Raw genomic sequence first — 19529 nt, 5'->3', positions numbered from 1 at the left:
TTACTATATGAAGGGCAGGCTAGGTATCTACTTAGAGGTTAAAAGGGCCTTTTCCTCCTAAAAGATTTAATGCTATGCAGAAGAAATTAAGTACAATTACCTAAAATCAAGTTTTATGAAATTAAAATTTTAATTTGAAAATCAGATAATAATTACATTATAATTAGGCATATTTTATAAATACTTATAACTAGAATATTTTCTTCTTTTCTTTCTTTCTTTTTTTTTTTTTTGAGAGAGGATTTTTTTTAGGAAGAGACAGGAACATTGAGCTGCTCTTGTATGTGCCCTGACCGGGGAATCAAACCAGCAACCTCTGTACACGGGGATGACACTCCACTCAACTGAGCTACCTAGCTAGGGCTCGATATTTTATTGATTGATTGATTCTTAGAGAGACAGAGAAGAAGGGAGAGAGAAGGAAGGGGAAGGAAAGCATTCATTTGCTCTAGAACAGGCGTCCCCAAACTACTGCCCGCGGGCTGCAATGCGGCCCCGAGGCCATTTATCCAGCCCCCACTGCACTTCTGGAAGGGGCACCTCTTTCACTGGTGATCAGTGAAAGGACCACTGTATTTGGCAGTCCTCCAATGGTCTGAGGGACAGTGAACTGGCCCCCTGTGTAAAAAGTTTGGAGACCCCTGCTCTAGAACATTATATAACTGGTAAAGTGAACTGACAATCCAGCCCCTGCAAAAACAGCATCAGGTTTTTTTTTTTTAAAGGAAAAGGCAAGTTGAACTCAGTGAGCTCTAAGGTACTTTCCAGAGTAATGAATATATTTCTAAAATAAGTATGATAAAAATCTGTAATGGCAGAGAAAGTAAAAATCATTCAATTTTTAAAACTTGTGACTGCATTATCAACGGAGAATTACAATGAATAGTACAGTATATATAAAAATCCTTTTTGCTTTTTCCATTATAATAATGTTTTAAATTACAAACAAATAATACAGACTTGTTATAAAATATGTTTATCACTGTATATACTAAAATCCCCTAGTTCAAATGATTCATCAGCCAGCTAATAAGCAGTTTCAGGTACAGTTTTAGATAGTTAAGATAATCAAAGGTAATACTTACCTCCTGTTTCTGTATTATAATAATAGGTATGCCCTTCTTCACTTAAACCTTCTACCCAAACAGCCTTCACTGCTGTCTGATGAGAGGAAACAAATAGTGTGGTTATATAGAGACAAGCAAGGCAGAACCAGCCACCCTTTCCTTTCCTCTTGAAACCTGGGAGTTAGAGGTAGTGGTACCAATCATAGCTAGGAAGCTTGATTTGTGTTAATCATAAAAAGCCAACTTTCAGGAAGAGAATGCCTCAATTCTGAAAGCTAGGAATAATTTTGCACAAGTGGACATGGGACATGTAAATTGCAACTAATGATATTTGTCCTGCACGGAGTTTTTCAATAGGTATCACTTTTAACCTCCACCCAGCCTTCTAACAAAAGGATTATTGGAAGGAACAAAGAGTTTGCGAGGAAGGGGGGGGGGGGGATCATTTGATTGTAAATTTGCTTAATAAAACTAAAAAACCCCAGAAGCCAATCTCTTTAAAGAATAAAGCAAAAACACCAATAATGTACTTCAGTTACCTTTTTTAAGTTTCCTTGAAATCCTTCAGGCTTCTCCCACTGAGATGCTTAAAGCAAAACATATTGCATTTTAAAAAATCTTTTTGCTTAAAAATTTTTCAAAAAATTCAATTTGGCAAAAATTGACAGGCTCTTCAATGTGTACAAAACACTCAAGTCTATAGTTAAAAACATAATAAAGAACCAACATACAGTATTGTGCAGAACAATACATATGAATGCTATGTAACCAAGAGGGAAGGGAATGATTAGAAGTTACAAGTACTTCCACAGGAATTATCAAAGTCACGTAGAACTTCTTAAAGACCTCATGAAATTCAGGCTTGATAAATCTGGAAGGAAAAACATACCTCCCCTTTTTTTTGACTTAGTCTTTTGATATCTTGGGATAGAAGAGTGAGAGATGGAATGAATGACTCAACAGAGGGAAAAAATCAAGTATGTATGAATTTTAAAAAGTATTAATGTGAAAGTATATAAAGTAGGATGGTAAATAAAGGAAGCAGTCACTAGAAAGGAGGAAAGACATTAATAGTTTCTATGTAAATTTAAATAAAACACATAATCCCTAGCATACAATAATTTATGATTCACTGCTAAAGTATAAAATGCATCTCACTTAAGGCTCAGTGTGAACTGATTCTTACTGTTCCTAAGTAGTTTGAAACTGATTGTGATTCCAAGATCATAATAATCACAATACTTTTAGCCCAAGGTTTTCTTCATGATTAACTCTCTGATCTCGTTTCCTACCTTCCTGACCATTCTTAATTGTCCATTCCTTTAATATGATATACTATTCTTCAGACATATCACTTTCTCTCTTCCTTCTTCTTATGATCTCACATAGTCCTAAGAGGTAAAACATATTATCTGTATTACCAGACTCAATTTATCTTCCTAACTCCCAACTCTACTCATCAATTAGGTACTGAAAATTGCAACAAGAATGTTCTATTGGTACCTCAACCTCAACATATCCAAAATTGAATTACTGTCGCACTTAAACTTACTGTTCCCATGTTTCATATCTCAGTAAAGGGCAATGCCATCCTCCCAGCCTCCATGACATGGCCTCGATCTATTTTCCTAGCCTCTTTCTTCTGCCATGACATCTTCAAAGAATCTTATGCTTTACCTCTACCAGATAACTCTTTATTTCTCAAACTTTCAAACCTTCTTTAGAGTCATATTGTCCTACTTATCTGAAATGCTGCTGTACTCTCATAACAAACTACTGCATCTTTTTCAATCACAATACCCATGGAGTGTCTGCACCATGCCAGGCACTGCATCAAGTGCTAGGGATACAAATGGTATGATGATATCTTTCCTGACATCCTCATTTTACTTTATAGATCAGCTCATAAGTGATTTCTGTGATAGTCTCTCAGATGCACATAATCATTATTGATTCCTCACTATTTTAGCTCCCTTTATTTTCTTGTGTGTGACAGAGACAGAGAGGACAGATAGGGACAAATATGAAGGGAGAAAGATGAGAAACATCAATTCTTTGTTGCAGCATCTTAGTTGTTCATTGATTGCTTTCTCATATGTGCCTTGACTGGGGGGGCTACAGCGGACCGAGTGACCCCTTGCTCAAGCCAGGGACCTTGGGCTCAAGCTGGTGAGCTGTGCTCAAACCAAATTAGCCTGCGCTCAAGCCGGTGACCTCAGGGTTTTGAACCTGGGTCCTCTGTGTCCCAGTCTGACACTCCACTGCTTCACCGCCTGGTCAGACTCTCATATAATCTTAATTACATCTCTATTATAGTATAGCTCTTTAATAGTTCTCCTTGTATCACACTTATTTTTGATACTATATTTCTGCAGAGTAAATGTGTCAACAAATGCATTTATTTGTCAGAATTAATATGGAATAAAAACGCCAAATACAGCCCTGGCCAGTTGGCTCAGCGGTAGACTGTCGGCCTGGCGTGCGGGGGAATCAGGTTCGATTCCCGGCCAGGGCACACAGGAGAAGCGCCCATTTGCTTCTCCACCCCCCCACCCTTCCTCTCTGTCTCTCTCTTCCCCTCCCGCAGCCAAGGCTCCATTGGAACAAAGATGGCCCTGGCGCTGGGGATGGCTCCTTGGCCTCTGCCCCAGGCGCTAGAGTGGCTCTGGTCACAGCAGAGCGACGCCCGGGAGGGGCAGAGCATCGCCCCCTGGTGGGCAGAGCATCGCCCCTGGTGGGCGTGCCGGGTGGATCCCGGTCGGGCGCATGCGGGAGTCTGACTGTCTCTCCCCGTTTCCAGCTTCAGAAAAATACACATACACACACACACACACACACACACAAAAGCCAAATACATTTAGTTTTAAAGGAAAATAAAAAAGATGTTCTTGATAGTCTTACTAAGAAACACCATTGTGTAATTTTTAGAAGTCGATATTCAAAACATTAATGAGGTGAGGGGGAGCTTTACCAAGTCAATCAAAATAGCTACCCAAAAGAGAAATTAGACTCTGGTTCCCAGTCTGCTTTTCGACAGAAAAATCTTTTCCAGAGTATTTTAGTTCAAGAACCCCTGCAATTTGCAAAGTGGATCAAAAATACCTTAATTCTATGTAAATATTTACATGTAGTTCATTGTTTTAGAAGGTTTTATTGAGAAAACTAAAACTTTAGTTTACTGATAAGGAACCCATTATTAAGCCTTTAACTAACTATGACACTGAGTCTCTGAGAAGGGTACTTTTTATTTTTTATTAAAAAATAATTTATAAAAATTTATTTATTTTTAGAGAGGGGGAAAAAGAGATGGGGAGGGGAAGAGAGAGAAAGAGAGAGAGAGAGAGAGAGAGAGAGAGAGAGAGAGAGAGATGGGTCTGTTGTTCCACGTATTTGCACATTCATTGGTTCATTCTTATGTGTGCCCTGACAAGGGACTGAATCCACAACCTCAGCGTATCAAGACACTCTAACCAGCTGAGCTATCCAGGCAGGGCTTGAGAAGGGTACCTTTTAAAAGAGCACATAATTATTTTTTTTTCCCCACTGTGGCAAAATATAAAGTTAGCCTTTCATTGTTTAATTATCCCAATATTAACTAAAAGTCTAAAGACAAAATAAATTACCAGTTATCATTCTCTACAATTCTATGCCTCCATGACTTACCTCCTGTGATAAGATCATAATAGTAATGGTAACCCTCAGAAGTTATGCCTTCCACCCATCTGCCTTTTGAAGGGTCTTTTTTCTTTTTCTTCTTTTCTTTCTGTTGATTTGATGCAGAGGTGGGTGGGACAGTGCTGGTTTGTGGTGTTATACTTGGCTCTGGAATTTCTAGAGGAAAGATGAGAGAAGGGTGAAGTTATACACAATATAACTCCCCCCCCCCCCGCTGGGATAAAACATTTATAATGTTATTCCAATCAAAAAACCTGATAAGATCGCTTCTCAGCCTTGGGTTAAGACCCACATAAGGTTCTTTTGGAAACTTGACACATCATTATAAAGCTCATTTTGGAAAACTAAACATGCACCAATATCCAGGAGAATTACATAAAAGAAGTAAAAGGGAAATGTAGAACTAGTAGGTATTAAAACTTATTCTAAAACTATGGTAAAAAAGACCAATAGTATAAAACTGATGCAGGAACAGGCAAACATATGACTGAAATAGAACAGTACAGAAATAAATACAACTCCAGAAGGAAAGAGAGACCATTTAATAAGTGATGTTGGATTATTTGGAAAAAGGTTAAGCTGTTCTCTTCTCCCTGGTACCTGCAATGTTTTTCACCAATATAAATTCCAAATCAAAAATATTTACAAAAACTGGCCTGACCTGTGGTGGCGCAGTGGATAAAGCATCGACCTGGAAACGCTGAGGTTGCTGGTTCAAAACCCTGGGCTTGCCTGGTCGAGGCACATATGGGAGTTGATGCTTCCAGCTCCTCCCCCTTCTCTCTCTCTGTCTCTCTCTCCTCTCTCTCCCTCTCCTCTCTAACAATGAATAAATTAAAAATATATATATATTTACAAAAAGAACAAAGTGCCTGACCAGACAGTGGCACAGTACGTCAGCCTGGGATGCTTAGGACCCAGCTTCCAAACCATGAGGTTGCTGACTTAAGCCCAAAGGTCACTGGCTTTAGCAAGGGGTCACTGGCTCTGCTGGAGCCTCCCAGTCAAGGCACATATGAGAAAGCAATCAATGAACAACTGAAGTGATACCACTATGAATTGATGCTTCTCATCTCTCTTCCTTTCTGTCTGTGCCACTCTGTCTCTCTCGCTAAAAAAAAAAAAAGAAATTAAAAAGAGAACACAAAGTAAAATATAATGTTAAATTTGACAATAAGAATTCAAATATTTTGTATGAGGAAAACAGAAATACACACACACACACACACATACACACAAACACAAAGAAAAAAAATGACAAATATGATAGATTAATGTTCCTAACAAAAATTCCTTACAAATCCAATATTGTAATAGAAAAATGAGCAGAAGAAGGTATAATGGCAATTCAGAAAAATGAACATTTATCTTCACTAATATTCAAAGAAATACAAATAAATATTATACACAAAATTTATATTTGTTTTTAGGTAAGAGGAAGGAAGATAATGAGACAGACTCCTGCACGTGCCCTGATCTGGATGTACCCAGCAACCCCATCTTAGGCCGATACTTGAGTACTGAGCTATTTTTAGTGCCTGAGGCTGGTAAGCTCCAACAGAACTATCCTCAGCACCTGGGCCTATGCTTGAACCAATAGGGCCACTGGCTGCAGGAGGCAAAGAGGAAGAGAAGTGGGGGGAGAAGCAGATAGTCACTTCTCCTGTGTGCCCTGACTGGGAATCAAACCCAGGATGTCCATACACTGGGTTGACACTATCCATTGAGCCAATGGCCAGGGTCATGTATTTTTTGCATTAAATAAGTACTGAAAGCAATGACCAAACCCATGTTAGATAGTCTAATCCAGTGGTAGTCAACCTGGTCCCTACCGCCCACTAGTGAGTGTTCCAGCTTTCATGGTGGGCAGTAGCAGAGCAACTAAAGTGTAAATAAAAAGATTTAACTATAGTAAGTTGTTTTATAAAGATTTATTCTGCCAAACTTAGCGAAAATCCGATATAAAGTACTTGTAAGTAATTATTATTATATGCTTTAACTTGCTGTAACTCTGCTTTATAAATTTTATAACGTAAAGTTACTTCTCTACTTTATAAATCACCATTACTGTGGAACCAGTGGGCGGTTAGAAAATTTTACTACTAACAGAGATACAAAAGTGGGCGGTAGGTATAAAAAGGCTGACTACCCCTCGTCTAATCTATGGGTGTGCAAAATAGGTAGTTTTTATAGCTTTACTTTTTTTTTCCCCTAAAGGACTAGCCAACACCAGATAATAAACTAATTTTCTTTCCTTCTTTTTAAGCAAGGAAGAGAAAGAGACAGAAAGGGAGAAAAATGAGAAGCATCAATTCTTCGTTATGGCACCTTAGTTGTTCACTGATTGGCTTTCTCATAAGTGCCTTGACGGAGGGGGGGGGGTAGCAGAGTAAGCGACTCCTTGCTCAAGCCAGTTACCTTTGGGCTCAAGCCAGTTACCTCTGGGCTCAAGCCAGCAATCATGGAGTTATGTCTGTGACCCCATGCTCAAGCCAACGATCCTGTGCTCAAGCTGGCAAATCCACACTCAAGCCAGATGAACCTGTGCTCAAATCGGCGACCTCAAGGTTTTGAACCTGGGTCCTCTGTGTCCCTGGCCAATGCTCTATCCACTGCACTACCGCCTGATCAGGCAATTATTTTTTTTTTTTTTTTTTTTTTACAGAGACAGAGAGAGAGTCAGAGAGAGGGATAGATAGGGACAGACAGACAGGAACAGAGAGAGATGAGAAACATCAATCATCAGTTTTTTGTTGCAACACCTTAGTTGTTCATTGATTGCTTTCTCATATGTGCCTTGACCGCGGGCCTTCAGCAGACCTAGTAATCCTTTGCTTGAGCCAGCGACCTTGGGTCCAAGCTGGTGAGCTTCGCTCAAACCAGATGAGCCTGCGCTCAAGCTGGTAACCTCGGAGTCTCGAACCTGGGTCCTCCGCATCCCAGTCTGACGCTCTATCCACTGTGCCACCGCCTGGTCAGGTAATTTTTGTGTTTTTTTTTAAGAGACAGGGGGGGGGGATAGATAGGGACAGACAGGAACAGAGAGAGATGAGAAGCATCAATCCTCAGTTTTTCGTTGCAACACCTTAGTTGTTCATTGATTGCTTTCTCATATGTGCCTTGACCGTGGGCCTTCAGCAGACTGAGTAATCCTTTGCTCAAGCCAGTGAGTGACTTTGGGTCCAAGCTGGTGACCTTTGCTCAAACCAGATGAGACCGCGCTCAAGCTGGCGACCTCGGGGTCTCGAACCTGGATCCTCTGCATCCCAGTCCGACACTCTATCCACTGCGCCACCGCCTGGTCAGGCCAGGCAATTTTATTTCTAGCAAAAGATTAAAATTTGGAGACATTTCTGGAAAAAGGCTGATACTAACTATCAACCTATAAAATACATTCAGACTTTGACTCAGCAGTATCATCAGTTCTAGTAAACTTAGAGAAATGTGAATACATGCATACATAAGGATGATCACTGAAGCATTCTAAAAGTGAAAAATTAAGCAGCCCTGCCCAGTGGTGAAGTGGATAGAGCATTGTCCCAAGTGCCAAGGCTGCAGGTTCGATCCCGGGGTTGCTGGCTCAATCCCTAGGGTGCCAGGTTGACCCAAAGGTTTCCGGTCAACAGCACAACTAAGTGGAACAATGAGTTAATGCTTCTTCCTTTCTCTCTCAACAACAAGCAAAGAAAGAAACAAAAATAACACCAAAAAATATCTAGGCAACTTAAATGTTAACCAGGAAGAAATTAGTTAAATAAATGTTCGCATTTTTATGGCATTTTATACTCCTTACTAATAAACATATTGTAAGTGGTCATAAGCACATTATACCATTATATTATTTTATTAGTTTTAGTAAAAATCAAAGGTTATAGAACTAGCAAGAGATAAATTCAAAATCTGTGCTACTAACAATTCTGTAGCCACTAAAAATGATGTATATCCTTAATTATTTAAAAGAAAAGATATGGTCTGGGCCGGTTGGCTCAGTGGTAGAGCATTGGCCTAGTGTATGGATGTCCAGGGTTCAATTCCCAGTCAGGGCACACAGGAGAAGTGCCCATCTGCTTCTCAACCCCTCCCCCTCTACCTTCTGTCTCTCTCTCTCCTTCCTGCAGCGATGGCTCATTGGTTTGAGCATATTGGCCCCATGCACTGAGGATGGCTCCATGGAGCCTCCACCTCAGGTGCTAAAAATAGCTTGGTTGAGAGCATGGGCCCAAATGTGCAGAGCATTTTTCCCAGACGGGAGTTGCCGGGTGGGAGTCTGTCTATCTCCTCTCCTCTCAATTGGTAGAGAAGAAAAAAATAAAATGAAAAAAGAAAAAATGATGTATATAACATATCAAGAGAAAAAACAATCTCCAAACAGACCATAGCATTAAATGTATAACTTTGTTTAAAAATTCTTTATATTCATTGTTGTACTTTAAAAGGACTACAAAGCCTATAAAGGAAAACAAGGCTATGAAAAATAATAAAAACTCATTTAAATATAAAATGCTAAGATTTATTTGCTCATAGGGCAGCATTATGAATTTTCCCAATCCATATAATTGATGAGATAAATTTTCAACTACTCTTCTTTAATTCTGTAGGAATGCCAACATCCTTTCCACCCTTAAAATGAACATACAGCGTTGTCCTTGTGAAAATAACACTTCCCCCATTTTAACTAATGATATCCAGGATAATATTTTTAAAGTCTGGTACAACTGTTCTTATTTGATGAAGGCAATGTTAATTAACTGCTTTCTGTTTAAAAACTTTTTGGAAAGCAGTTTTTTAGAGAGTTAAGAATACCATTCCATACTGACTATTCCAGCCATATGTAAGATCAACCAACTACCACTATTTGCTATATGCCTGGTTTAAAAAAAATGGATCTGTCACAGAAGAAATAAATGGTCACAGAAAGTTTCCAATTTAAAGCCTAAATTCATTGACATATAGATACATTCTACTTAAAGAATGCTTTTAATCTGGAACAGAGTATCCTCAAACCTTCAACTTATTTATTTTCTTGCTAGCAAGGATGTGGTGAAAAAGAAATCCTTACACTGTTGGTGGATGTAAATGGGTCTAATCACTATGGAAAGCAATACAGAGGTTCCTCAAAAAATTAACAAGATTCATCATAAGATTCAAGTATAAACCCAAAGAAACTAAAAACAGGATCTCAAAAGATACATGTTCTCCTGTTTATTGCAGTATTATTCACAATAGGCAAGATAAGGAAACCTAAATGCCCATCAACAGATAAATGGATTGAAAAACACATAGTATCTATACACAATAGAATATTATGCAGCCCTGAGAACGGAGAATATCTTGCCATTTGTGACAACATGGATGGACCCTCAGCACAGTGTGCTAAGTGAGGTAAGTCAGAAAGAGAAAGACAATTTCTGTATACCTCTTCTTTGTGGAATCTAGAAAAGAAAAACTTGTGAAAAACAGAGTACAATGGTGGTTACCAGGAAATGGAAGGTGGGGATGTTGTTTAAGGGTAAAACTTATAATGAGTAGTAAATAAACCATAAAGATCTAATACAAGCAGCAGCAATTTTCAACTGGTGTGCTGTAAGAATTTTTAAAACCTGACTATTCACTCAGGAGCACTGATCTCTTTTTCCCTTAGATCGTTAAATTAAAAAAAAAAAATTACAACAGCCAATACAACAATATAGCTGTAAAGGGAGAATGAATCAAAATTATACCTATTTTTTTTGTCAGATCAGAAAAAATATATTTTCGTGTACCACAGAATTTTAGTAATTAGTTTATGTGTGCCATAAGATAAGATTAAAAATTGCTGGCACAGCCCTGGCTGGCTCAGCGGTAGAGCGTCGGCCTAGCGTGCGGAGGACCCGGGTTCGATTCCCGGCCAGGGCACACAGGAGAAGCGCACATTTGCTTCTCCACCCCTCCGCCGCGCTTTCCTCTCTGTCTCTCTCTTCCCCTCCCGCAGCCAAGGCTCCATTGGAGCAAAGATGGCCCGGGCGCTGGGGATGGCCCAGGCGCTAGAGTGGCTCTGGTCGCAATATGGCGACGCCCAGGATGGGCAGAGCATCGCCCCCTGGTGGGCAGAGCGTCGCCCCTGGTGGGCGTGCCGGGTGGATCCCGGTCGGGCGCATGCGGGAGTCTGTCTGACTGTCTCTCCCTGTTTCCAGCTTCAGAAAAAAAAAAAAAAAAAAAAAAAAAAAAATTGCTGGCATAAAGTAATAAAGATAAATAAAAATAGTGCACTACAACTGCACAATGTGATAAATATCACAATGGCAATGGCATGACAATATATAAGTGTACTGAAGCAACACATTGCACACCTATAATTTATACAATGCTTATGTAAAATACAGTTAAAAAAGAAAAAAATTAACTATCATCTAGCAAGTCATTTAATTTGTCCACAAATGGCAAATTCACTGTAATTCAACCATATAAATAAACATGATTCAGTTTTCACCATATGGATAAAGTGAACTGTAGTTATAATACAAGGCCCTATTTTTTAATGAATAGATTTTATTTTCCTTTTTAAAGGCTGTTAAATTGACAATAGACCCTCTTTCATATTTTATTTATTGATTTTACAGAGAGAGGAAAGGTAGGGGGAAGTTAGAAGTATCAACTCATAGTTGCTTCACTTTAGTTGTTCATCGCTTGTTTGTTGCTTGTCATTACGTGTCTTGACCAGGCAAGCCCAGAGTTTCAAACTGGCGACCTCAGCGTTCTAGGTCGACATTCTATCCACTGTGTTACCACAAGCCAGGTATGAATAGTTTCTTTTAACCAAATTATTAGAGCACCTAAAAAACCCTGGCTAGACTGCTCACTGGATAAAGCATCGTCCCCATACACTAAGGTTGCGGGTTCAATTTCTGGTCAGGGTACCAATGAGAAGCAAATCCGTGAGTATACAATTTAAAAAATGGAACAAAAAATTGATGCTTCTCTCTCTCTCTTCCTCCCTTCCTCTTTCTCTCCTTCAATCAATGGGGAGGGAGTAGAAGAAGACCTAAAAAACTCAAGGTCTCTGAAATGAACCACTGACCTAAGACAGAGCTAGGATTAGTTAATCACCAAGGTAGTATAGTTGTGGTGAATAGAAGTGTTAAAATATGAAGCTTTAAAAGCAAAACAAAAGTGCACAAACAAACTCCCAAAGTCTAAATAGGACTATGATGTGTAACAAAAGCACTATGAGTATACTGAGTGTATGTATAACCTCTTTATGGAAACAATAAAAGCTAACTTAGCATGAACTCTGATGTTACTTTTAAAACATGTTGGCTGTTTTTTTACCTGACTCTAAGCCAAGCCTTTTCAAATCCTCTTGGTATGCTTTTAGGGCAGCTGCCTCCATTGCAGCAAATTCCTTTGATGCCTTTTCTTCTTCCTTTGCCTTGTCCAGGCTTTTTTGCTTAATCTATATGAGATACATATAAAAGTGAAAGCTCTATAAAGGACTGATATTTACACAGAAAAAATGGCAAAGAAACAAATTAAATTACCTCACTGATCCTCTTTGCCACATTTTCCTTATGATTCTTTCCTCTTTCATGAAATTCAACACTCTTGAAAATAAAAAGAAAAAACAAAGGAAAATGACATAAACATCATAATAAGTTCACAGTAAAGTAACAGTTAACTTAGGAATGGAACATAACAAAATTACAACTAAAATGACTGGCAGAAAAGATAAAAAATAATTTTAATGCAAATTGGCCCTTTTTGATCAAATTTAATTGAACTACATTATTTATTATTAAGACCTCTGACTAGGTCTCCTTGGGTGCTTAAAATATACTTCTATGATACTTCTATGACCTATTAATGGAGAAAAACACAAGGTACACTTGATGACTAATCCAGTGAAAATGACTGTAATGAGGACTCAAACAAGACATGAAGCCACAAGAAGAGTGGAAAAAAACCTTAAAATGAAGAGACACTTCTCAACATAAAATGTCAAAACTAGTAGGTCTCCAGAATTTATACTGCTCTATTTGCCACATTAGGTAAGAGATAATAACCAAAGATCCTTACAACCTTATTCCTCCAAATTGGGAGAAAAGTAGACATTAAGAAACTTATCCTAAATTGCAAATACTTTTATATAATGTGGTAATGCATAAAATGTAAAACACCTATGTAGAACATTTTAGAACTATCGAAATTAGACTCCTACGACAGAGAACAAAGCAGCTCCTAAAATTATTGTGGAGAGAGCTCCAGGATAGATTGTTCAATTAAAATAACAAAAACCAAAATCCCAAAACACTGTGATGCAGGATAGTGTATATAGTATGCTACCTTTAATGTATGTTGGAATAAGAATCTACATCTATATGCATATGCAAACAATAGAAGGACAGACAAGAAAATGAAAAGGTAATAATAACCTTCAAGGAATGAAGGTAACTTGGATGAATGGGGACAGAGGTGCATAAGTGAATAGTATTACCTATTTAAAACAGCCAGAAATGCTCCTTATAACTGTATGCAATAAGAATTATATGGTAAGCTCTGCAAAACAAGTTTTGTCAGTCAAATCTTCCACAATGCATTAGCTGACCTATTCTAAGTGTAACTTTTTTGCCTGGTGGCGCAGTGGATAGAGCGTCGATCTGGGACTGAGGCCCCAGGTTTAAAACCTCAAGGTCACTGGCTTGGCTGGAGCCTCCTCAACCCCCACCCCATGTCCTGTCAAGGCACCTATGAAGAGCAATCAATGAAGAACTGAAGTGCCACAACTACGAGTTGGTGCTTCTCTTCTCTCTCCCTTCCTGTCTCTTTCTCTCTCTCGCTAAAAAAAAAGTGTGACGTTTTAAGACAAATGTTCATCTTTTATTTTTCATATATTAATTCTTAATTCTTCCACAGTTGATTATAGGCCACTAAGACTATTACAGGCCTATTTGAAAAATAAATTAATTTTGTTTCTAATTAAAAGTTAAATCAGTGTGTTAGCAATTCAAAGATTACTTACATAACTGATCAAATCATTGAACTGTTTGGGTACCTCTAATAAAGAGAAATTAATAGTGATTTGTGTAGGTTTTTAAATCTGTGGCATTTATTTTAAGAATATGCTAAATCAAGTTAGTCAAGAACTTTAGCAACAATTCAAAAAGACCAAAAAAAACCCCCCAAAAAAACCCACCCCAAAAGAGAAATATCCCTAAACTCCTTGTAGACAATAGTAAACAAAATACCTACCAAAGAAATACAACATTGTTATAGACAAGGCTACTATTCTTTTGTGTATCAACTCTGCCACTTAAAAGGATGTGCATATGTAATATATATATATATATTTTTTTTTTTTTTTTTCATTTTAGAGAGGAGAGGGAGAGACAGAGAGAGAGAGACAGAGAGAGAGAAGGGGGGGAGGAGCTGGAAGCATCAACTCCCATATGTGCCTTGACCAGGCAAGCCCAGGGTTTTGAACCAGCGACCTCAGCATTTCCAGGTCGACGCTTTATCCACTGCGCCACCACAGGTCAGGCTGTAATATATTTTTAAAATATGCTAACCTATAGGTACTTTGTACATAATGCTATGACATGCATGAGAGGGGTAAGAAAAAAGCAATAGTCCTGCTTTTTATGTCTTTGAAGCTGAAACTCGACTAAGAGATACAGTAGTAAAATTTGCTGGCCCTGGCCAGTGGCTCAGTGGATAGAACATCAGCCGGGTGTATGGGCAACTGTGTTTTATTCCTAGTCAAGGCACACAGCAGAAGCAACCATCTGCTTCTGTTCCCCCCTTCTCTCCCTCTTCCCTTCCCACAGCCAGTGGCTCAATTGGTTCAAGTGTGGCCCCGGGTGCTGAGGCTAGCTCCACTGGAGCTCATCATTCATCCTCAGGTGCTAAAAATAGCTTAGTTGATTAAAGCATTGGCCCCAGATGGGGTTGCTGGGTGGATCCTGTGCAGGGTGCATGTGAGAGTCTATCTACCCTCCTCTCACTTAAACACACACACACTAAATCAAATTTAGATTGATGACAAAGAAGGCATACAGCTTTCCTACAAGGAATGAAAGGATGATAAAAATCTTACAGTGTTTTGAAACAGAGCAATGTATATGAAAATAATTTGTAAACTCTGAATTTAGATAAGAAAGCAGTACTTCATATAAATACATTAGACTCTCTAATAGTGGACTTGTCATACAGGCCTATTATCTGCTATCCAGCACTTGCAGTAATCACAGAATTTCTTTGGTTGTGACTTCCAGTAGTCCGCCCTGAAAAAGGGAAAAACAAGTCTAAGCTTATTTATAATTTAAAAAGGTAAAATTCTGCATGCTTTACATCTTCTTAAGAGTCTGAAATAGAAGCCTCTGCTACTGAATCTTGTCTTGTTACACACAGCATCTTGTTTTATTATTAACCGAAATTGTTGCCAGTCGAGTAGAAAAGTCTGCACGAAATTTAAAACTTTCTTAGATAAAAGTTTTACATCCCCCCCACCCCCCATTTGTTACTGTCATCAGCATGAAGAAATAGAGATTATTCTTTTCCATTCCTTTCTGGCATTTTGAGAGGTTGCTATAATAGAGGCCTGAAGCGACTCGTAAAGTTTGCTTTCACTCAAGTTCCCCTCTAAAAAACAAAGCATAGGACTCCTCAGGTGGGAGACTGAGGTTCCTCTGAGACCGTGAGTTTACACAATTTGCTCTTGAGCCTCCGGGCAAGAAGAGAGAATTGGAAAAGTCAAGGGACCTTTCAGCTGGCAAGACAAAAAGAAATCATTCCTCTAACCGGGGCTGGCCGCTCCTGGTAGGCGGAGGAGCTAGCGGTGGCCACAGTCCAGCCCTCAAGTTTCACAACGCCCCAAGGTTCGAGCGCGGCAGAAGCCAAGGCTGCCGGCGACCCCGACTGTGGAGGTGGAAGGCGCTCTCGGTCGCCTCGCGGGCGGACATCCAATTTCAATGGCAGTCAGCTTCCCTCCGGAGAGCCCGTCCTCCGTGCCCCCCAGGGCGCTCCGCGGGGCAGCGCTCCCACCTGGCCCAGAGAACCCGCCCTGCGGGTCCCGGGCCGGTCCCGAGCGAGTTAAGATCGCTCCCGTCACGCCTCCAGCCGAGGGGCGGGCGGAGGGAGTGGGGACGAGGGCTGGTGGCGGCGGGAGAGACCCGGGGGAGAAAGAGCCGCCCAGAGAAACAGCACATCCCTGTTTGAAGTCTGAGACCCAACTCACATGACGACCAGCCGCTCCGCGCGTCGTCCCCGTCCGGCTCAAGCTCGCGTTCCCCAAGCGGGGCGAAAAGCAGCCCGACTCGGCGCGAGGCCCACCCGAGCTTCCTGGGCCGCCGCCTCCCTCCTTCCCCTGGACCAGGGCTCCACGGTTCTCAACTACGGGTGCCCGGGCGCCTCAATCCGCGCCCGCACTCCGCTCCTTTTCTCCTCCCCCTCCAGGGGCGGAACTCCCGACTCCCGAGAGGTGGGGTCGGTATAAAGGGGTTGAGGTCACCGAGAAGGGGCAAAAAAGCGCGACGGGATCTAAGCTGAAGGACTCCAGCTAGAAACCTCAGGTCCCCGCGTCATCCCGCCTTCCTTTTCCTCCCCTGGGATCCAGAACCTCCGCCCATCTTCTAGGCTCGCTGGCTCGTGGCCAAAGAGCCCGCGCGCCGCCTCCGCCCCGAACGCAAACAGCTGTTCCCCGAGACGTCGCCGCCGGCAACTTTGCCAACTACTCCGCACGCACTTTGACCAGCGGAGCACCCCGGACCTGTGGGCTGGGGCCCGTTGGCGGAGTTTAAAAAAAGGTGAAACAGTTGGTTTCGGGGCCGCGAGCTGCCGAGGTGCGCCTCAGAACTCTCCCGAGGCGCCAGAGCGGCCGCGCTCCCTCCTGCGACGCGCGCGCGCCGGGACCGGGCTGGTTCCCTCGCTCGCGAGCGCGTGGACCGCGGCGGGAGCGGCTGGAGTGGCGCAGAGACCGCGGCAGGAACAGCGGCAACGTGTGCAGAGACGGGAGCGGCGGCGAGGGCGCTTGTCAGGTGAGTCACGGCGGCGGACTTAGCAGCACTTCCCATATGGTCTAGCGGTTAGGATTCCTGGTTTTCACCCAGGCGGCCCGGGTTCGACTCCCGGTATGGGAACGTCCTGTATCTTTTTTTTTTTTTTCCAAAGGCATGGGCAACTAATTTATGCTATTTCTAATGACTCTGCTCCCTGTCCTTCGCCAGCTGAGTTTGTGGAAAACGAGCCTTAGTGGACTTGTTACTTGCTTCGTAACCTGGGCTGCGGCTTTGGGAGTCACGAGTGCTGTGCCGGGCGGCTGGAGGAGCGAGTGCGCCGCGGCTCGCTCGTCTCCCGCCGGGGCTGGCGGCGCCGAGGCCGGGGAGGAAGTTTCACTTTCCCCGCAGCTGCCCGCCCGCCGCTCCGGCCTCCAGCCGTCCCGTTCCAGTCGCTCAGGGGGTGATGATTAACTCCGGCCTCGCCTTATCTGCTGCCAGCGCGCCTCGGCCCCACCCTCCGCGGCCGCCCCTTCCGACGGCTCCTGGTGACGCGGGGCGTGTTTGCCCCCTGCCCTCCGCGCCCCGGGAGCCTCCCTCGTTAACTCTTCGCTGGGAGGTAACGGGAACCCCCCACCCGACCCCGGCACAAAGCAGCCCTCCGGGGGGCGCTCGCCGAGGGCGGGCGGGAGAGCCCGGCGGGGCGGCAGGCGAGCCCGGGGGCCTGCGGCGCTTGCCCGTCCCGCCGCTGCCGGCCACGGCGGGGTCCCGCGCCCGCCCCAGCCCAGCCTGCGAGTCTGTCCCGACCTGACGTCGGGGACGCGGGCTCGAGTTCGCTCGTACATCAGACTCTTGTTTAGAAGGCCTCAGGAAGGGAGTCAATTTCCCTCCTTCTTTTAAAAACCAAACACGCACACGAGCTGTGGAGAAGAAATATACCCCTACGATGGAATGTGTTTTAAAAAAGAAAATTGACTTTCCAAAGGGTCTAACGCCTGGAGCGCGCGTGATAGAAAATCCTGGGGTGGAGGTGGGGCTTGGGAATAGAAGAGAATATTGGCCGGAGACTCGGAAGGGGCTGTTATAACAAAGTTTCACTGTATTTTTAAATATAGAAGCCTTGTGTTTATTACGAAGAAGGGGCAGCTGTGTCAGCAGCATTTGAGCTGTAAATGAAACAACGGCGTTATCATGAATGCAAGCTGAAATTAGAAAATGGGGCGAGCTATATAATGTTTAGTCTATTGGGCCTCCCGGAACAAATGAAAACGAAAAAGTGTCTCTTGCGGAGCGTTTCTGGTCAGTGCCATTACTGATAACAGACGTTTTGGTTGTTAGTGTGTACGTGCCCAAACCGTTTATAGTTTTAACTGCACAATGAGTTTTGAAATAATCTGTTAGTATGATCTGCATGGTTAATGATTAATTATATTTACATTGTAAGTATGTCTCCACAACTGAAAATATTTTCAATTATTTTTATTGATTCAAGTATGTGAGCATTTACACTGTACCAAGCATCATCTGATGCTTTTGAAAGTTGCTGGTGTTCATTCAGGTTCTTCATATTAGGACATAGGGGACAGAATACTGAATGGAATGATATTTTGGCCCTTGTGAAGCTGTATGATTTCTGTGTAGATATTTCACCTTCTCTGTACTCTGGGTCTAAAGCCATAAAATTTTTTATTTTTATTTTAATTTATTGGGGTATATAATGCTGGTGGCCAAGGCCAGGCAGGTCCACACTGGATTCGGGCAGATGGTAGAAAAACTGTGAGCTAGAAAGCATTGGGCCATTCTGTTTAATAAAGTCTCACAACCTCGGACAAGCACACAGGCAGGGGAAACCACCTCTCAGGCAAACAAACAGCAAAATGGCCCCTTACAGTGGTGGGCAGGCAATTCACACATCTGTGATCCCCCAGACCCTCCATCTACCTCAAGAGCAAGCACCCCTAGCCTTATGTAGGCTATGCACATGTGGCGCTGCCACTACTCACGTGCCAATCAGGTATAGTGCTTCCATCCGTAACCCCACAAGCAAGCCTAACACAGCAGCCCCACATTCCACCCCTTTAGGGTTGCTCGCTTCACAATCTACATGACAGGAAACAGACTACAGCAACAGCAAAAGTTACACAATAATTACAAAGGTGTCCTTCACAATGTCCCCCTGAGTACTTTGCCCAGGGTGTCACCTGGAGGCCCACCTCTAACTCCCTACCCCATGGTAGGTAGGAGGGCCTATATAGTCCAGGGCTGTGTCCATGGAAACTGTAAAGTGTCCTTGGTGCACCTCTGCAACTGGATGAGAACCAGTGCAGGAGGGCCTCCACAGGTGCCATGGGCCCCCATCAGGGTCTCTCATACTGTCTCCAAGCAATGTGTCCATCCATCAAGGGAGCCAGTGCCCCCCTCTGGTCACAGTCCAAGAGTCAGTCCATGATAGCCCAGCTGTTGGTGCAAATCACCAAGGTAAAAGTCCATTACAGGCAACTAGCCATAAAGCTCTTGATTAACAGACCTTAGCACCTTTCCATAGTGTGCTGACTGTTGCCAGAAGCCCCATCCAAACCCCTCAACAAGGTTACAGGGCCTGGTGGGGTCAAATACATTCAAGGCCTGTGTCGCCTTAGCAGTTCTTTTTGCTGCTGCTGTAAATAAAAAGCACCTATTCTAATGTCAACACCTGCTGTACATTAGAAGGGGACTAGTGGATTACCAATTTCACATGGGGCATCTGGCCCCTGCCTGTCCCTGTCAGACAGGTCCCTCGCCCTTCCCCCTATTCAAACTGGGACAGTGGGTCTTGGGGATC

General features: G+C 42.6%; 2 protein-coding genes and 1 non-coding gene across 6 annotated transcripts in view; 2 read left to right on the top strand and 1 right to left on the bottom strand.

Moving 5' to 3' along the window:
* The window catches only part of WBP4 (WW domain binding protein 4), a 31075-nt gene extending 14983 nt beyond the window's left edge, over positions 1–16092 (bottom strand). Inside the window, exons 1-7 of the mRNA XM_066234054.1 lie at positions 15952–16092; positions 14926–14998; positions 12260–12322; positions 12051–12174; positions 4731–4898; positions 1607–1653; positions 1086–1161 (exon numbers count right to left, since the gene is read on the bottom strand). Of these exons, the coding sequence (XP_066090151.1) occupies positions 1086–1161; positions 1607–1653; positions 4731–4898; positions 12051–12174; positions 12260–12322; positions 14926–14998; positions 15952–15953 (553 nt within the window). The 5' untranslated portion in view covers positions 15954–16092. The remainder of the gene's footprint in view (positions 1–1085; positions 1162–1606; positions 1654–4730; positions 4899–12050; positions 12175–12259; positions 12323–14925; positions 14999–15951) is intronic.
* Positions 16093–16613: 521 nt separating this feature from the next.
* ELF1 (E74 like ETS transcription factor 1) overlaps positions 16614–19529 on the top strand; it is a 156865-nt gene continuing 153949 nt past the window's right edge. For 2 of the 4 annotated variants that reach the window (XM_066234052.1, XM_066234045.1), the window contains exon 1: positions 16614–16750. The gene's annotated coding sequence lies outside the window, so the exon portion shown is untranslated. The remainder of the gene's footprint in view (positions 16751–19529) is intronic. The other 2 variants (XM_066234047.1, XM_066234048.1) reach the window with 2 other exon arrangements.
* TRNAE-UUC (transfer RNA glutamic acid (anticodon UUC)) lies at positions 16781–16852 on the top strand. Its single transcript has one exon. It is a non-coding gene; the product is annotated as a tRNA-Glu (tRNA).

This window comes from Saccopteryx bilineata, chromosome 6, assembly GCF_036850765.1.
Source record: "Saccopteryx bilineata isolate mSacBil1 chromosome 6, mSacBil1_pri_phased_curated, whole genome shotgun sequence".
NCBI classification, from domain to species: Eukaryota; Metazoa; Chordata; class Mammalia; order Chiroptera; family Emballonuridae; genus Saccopteryx; species Saccopteryx bilineata.
The sequence above is the reverse complement of the archived record's forward strand: the minus strand, read 5'-3'. Positions and strand labels throughout refer to the sequence as shown.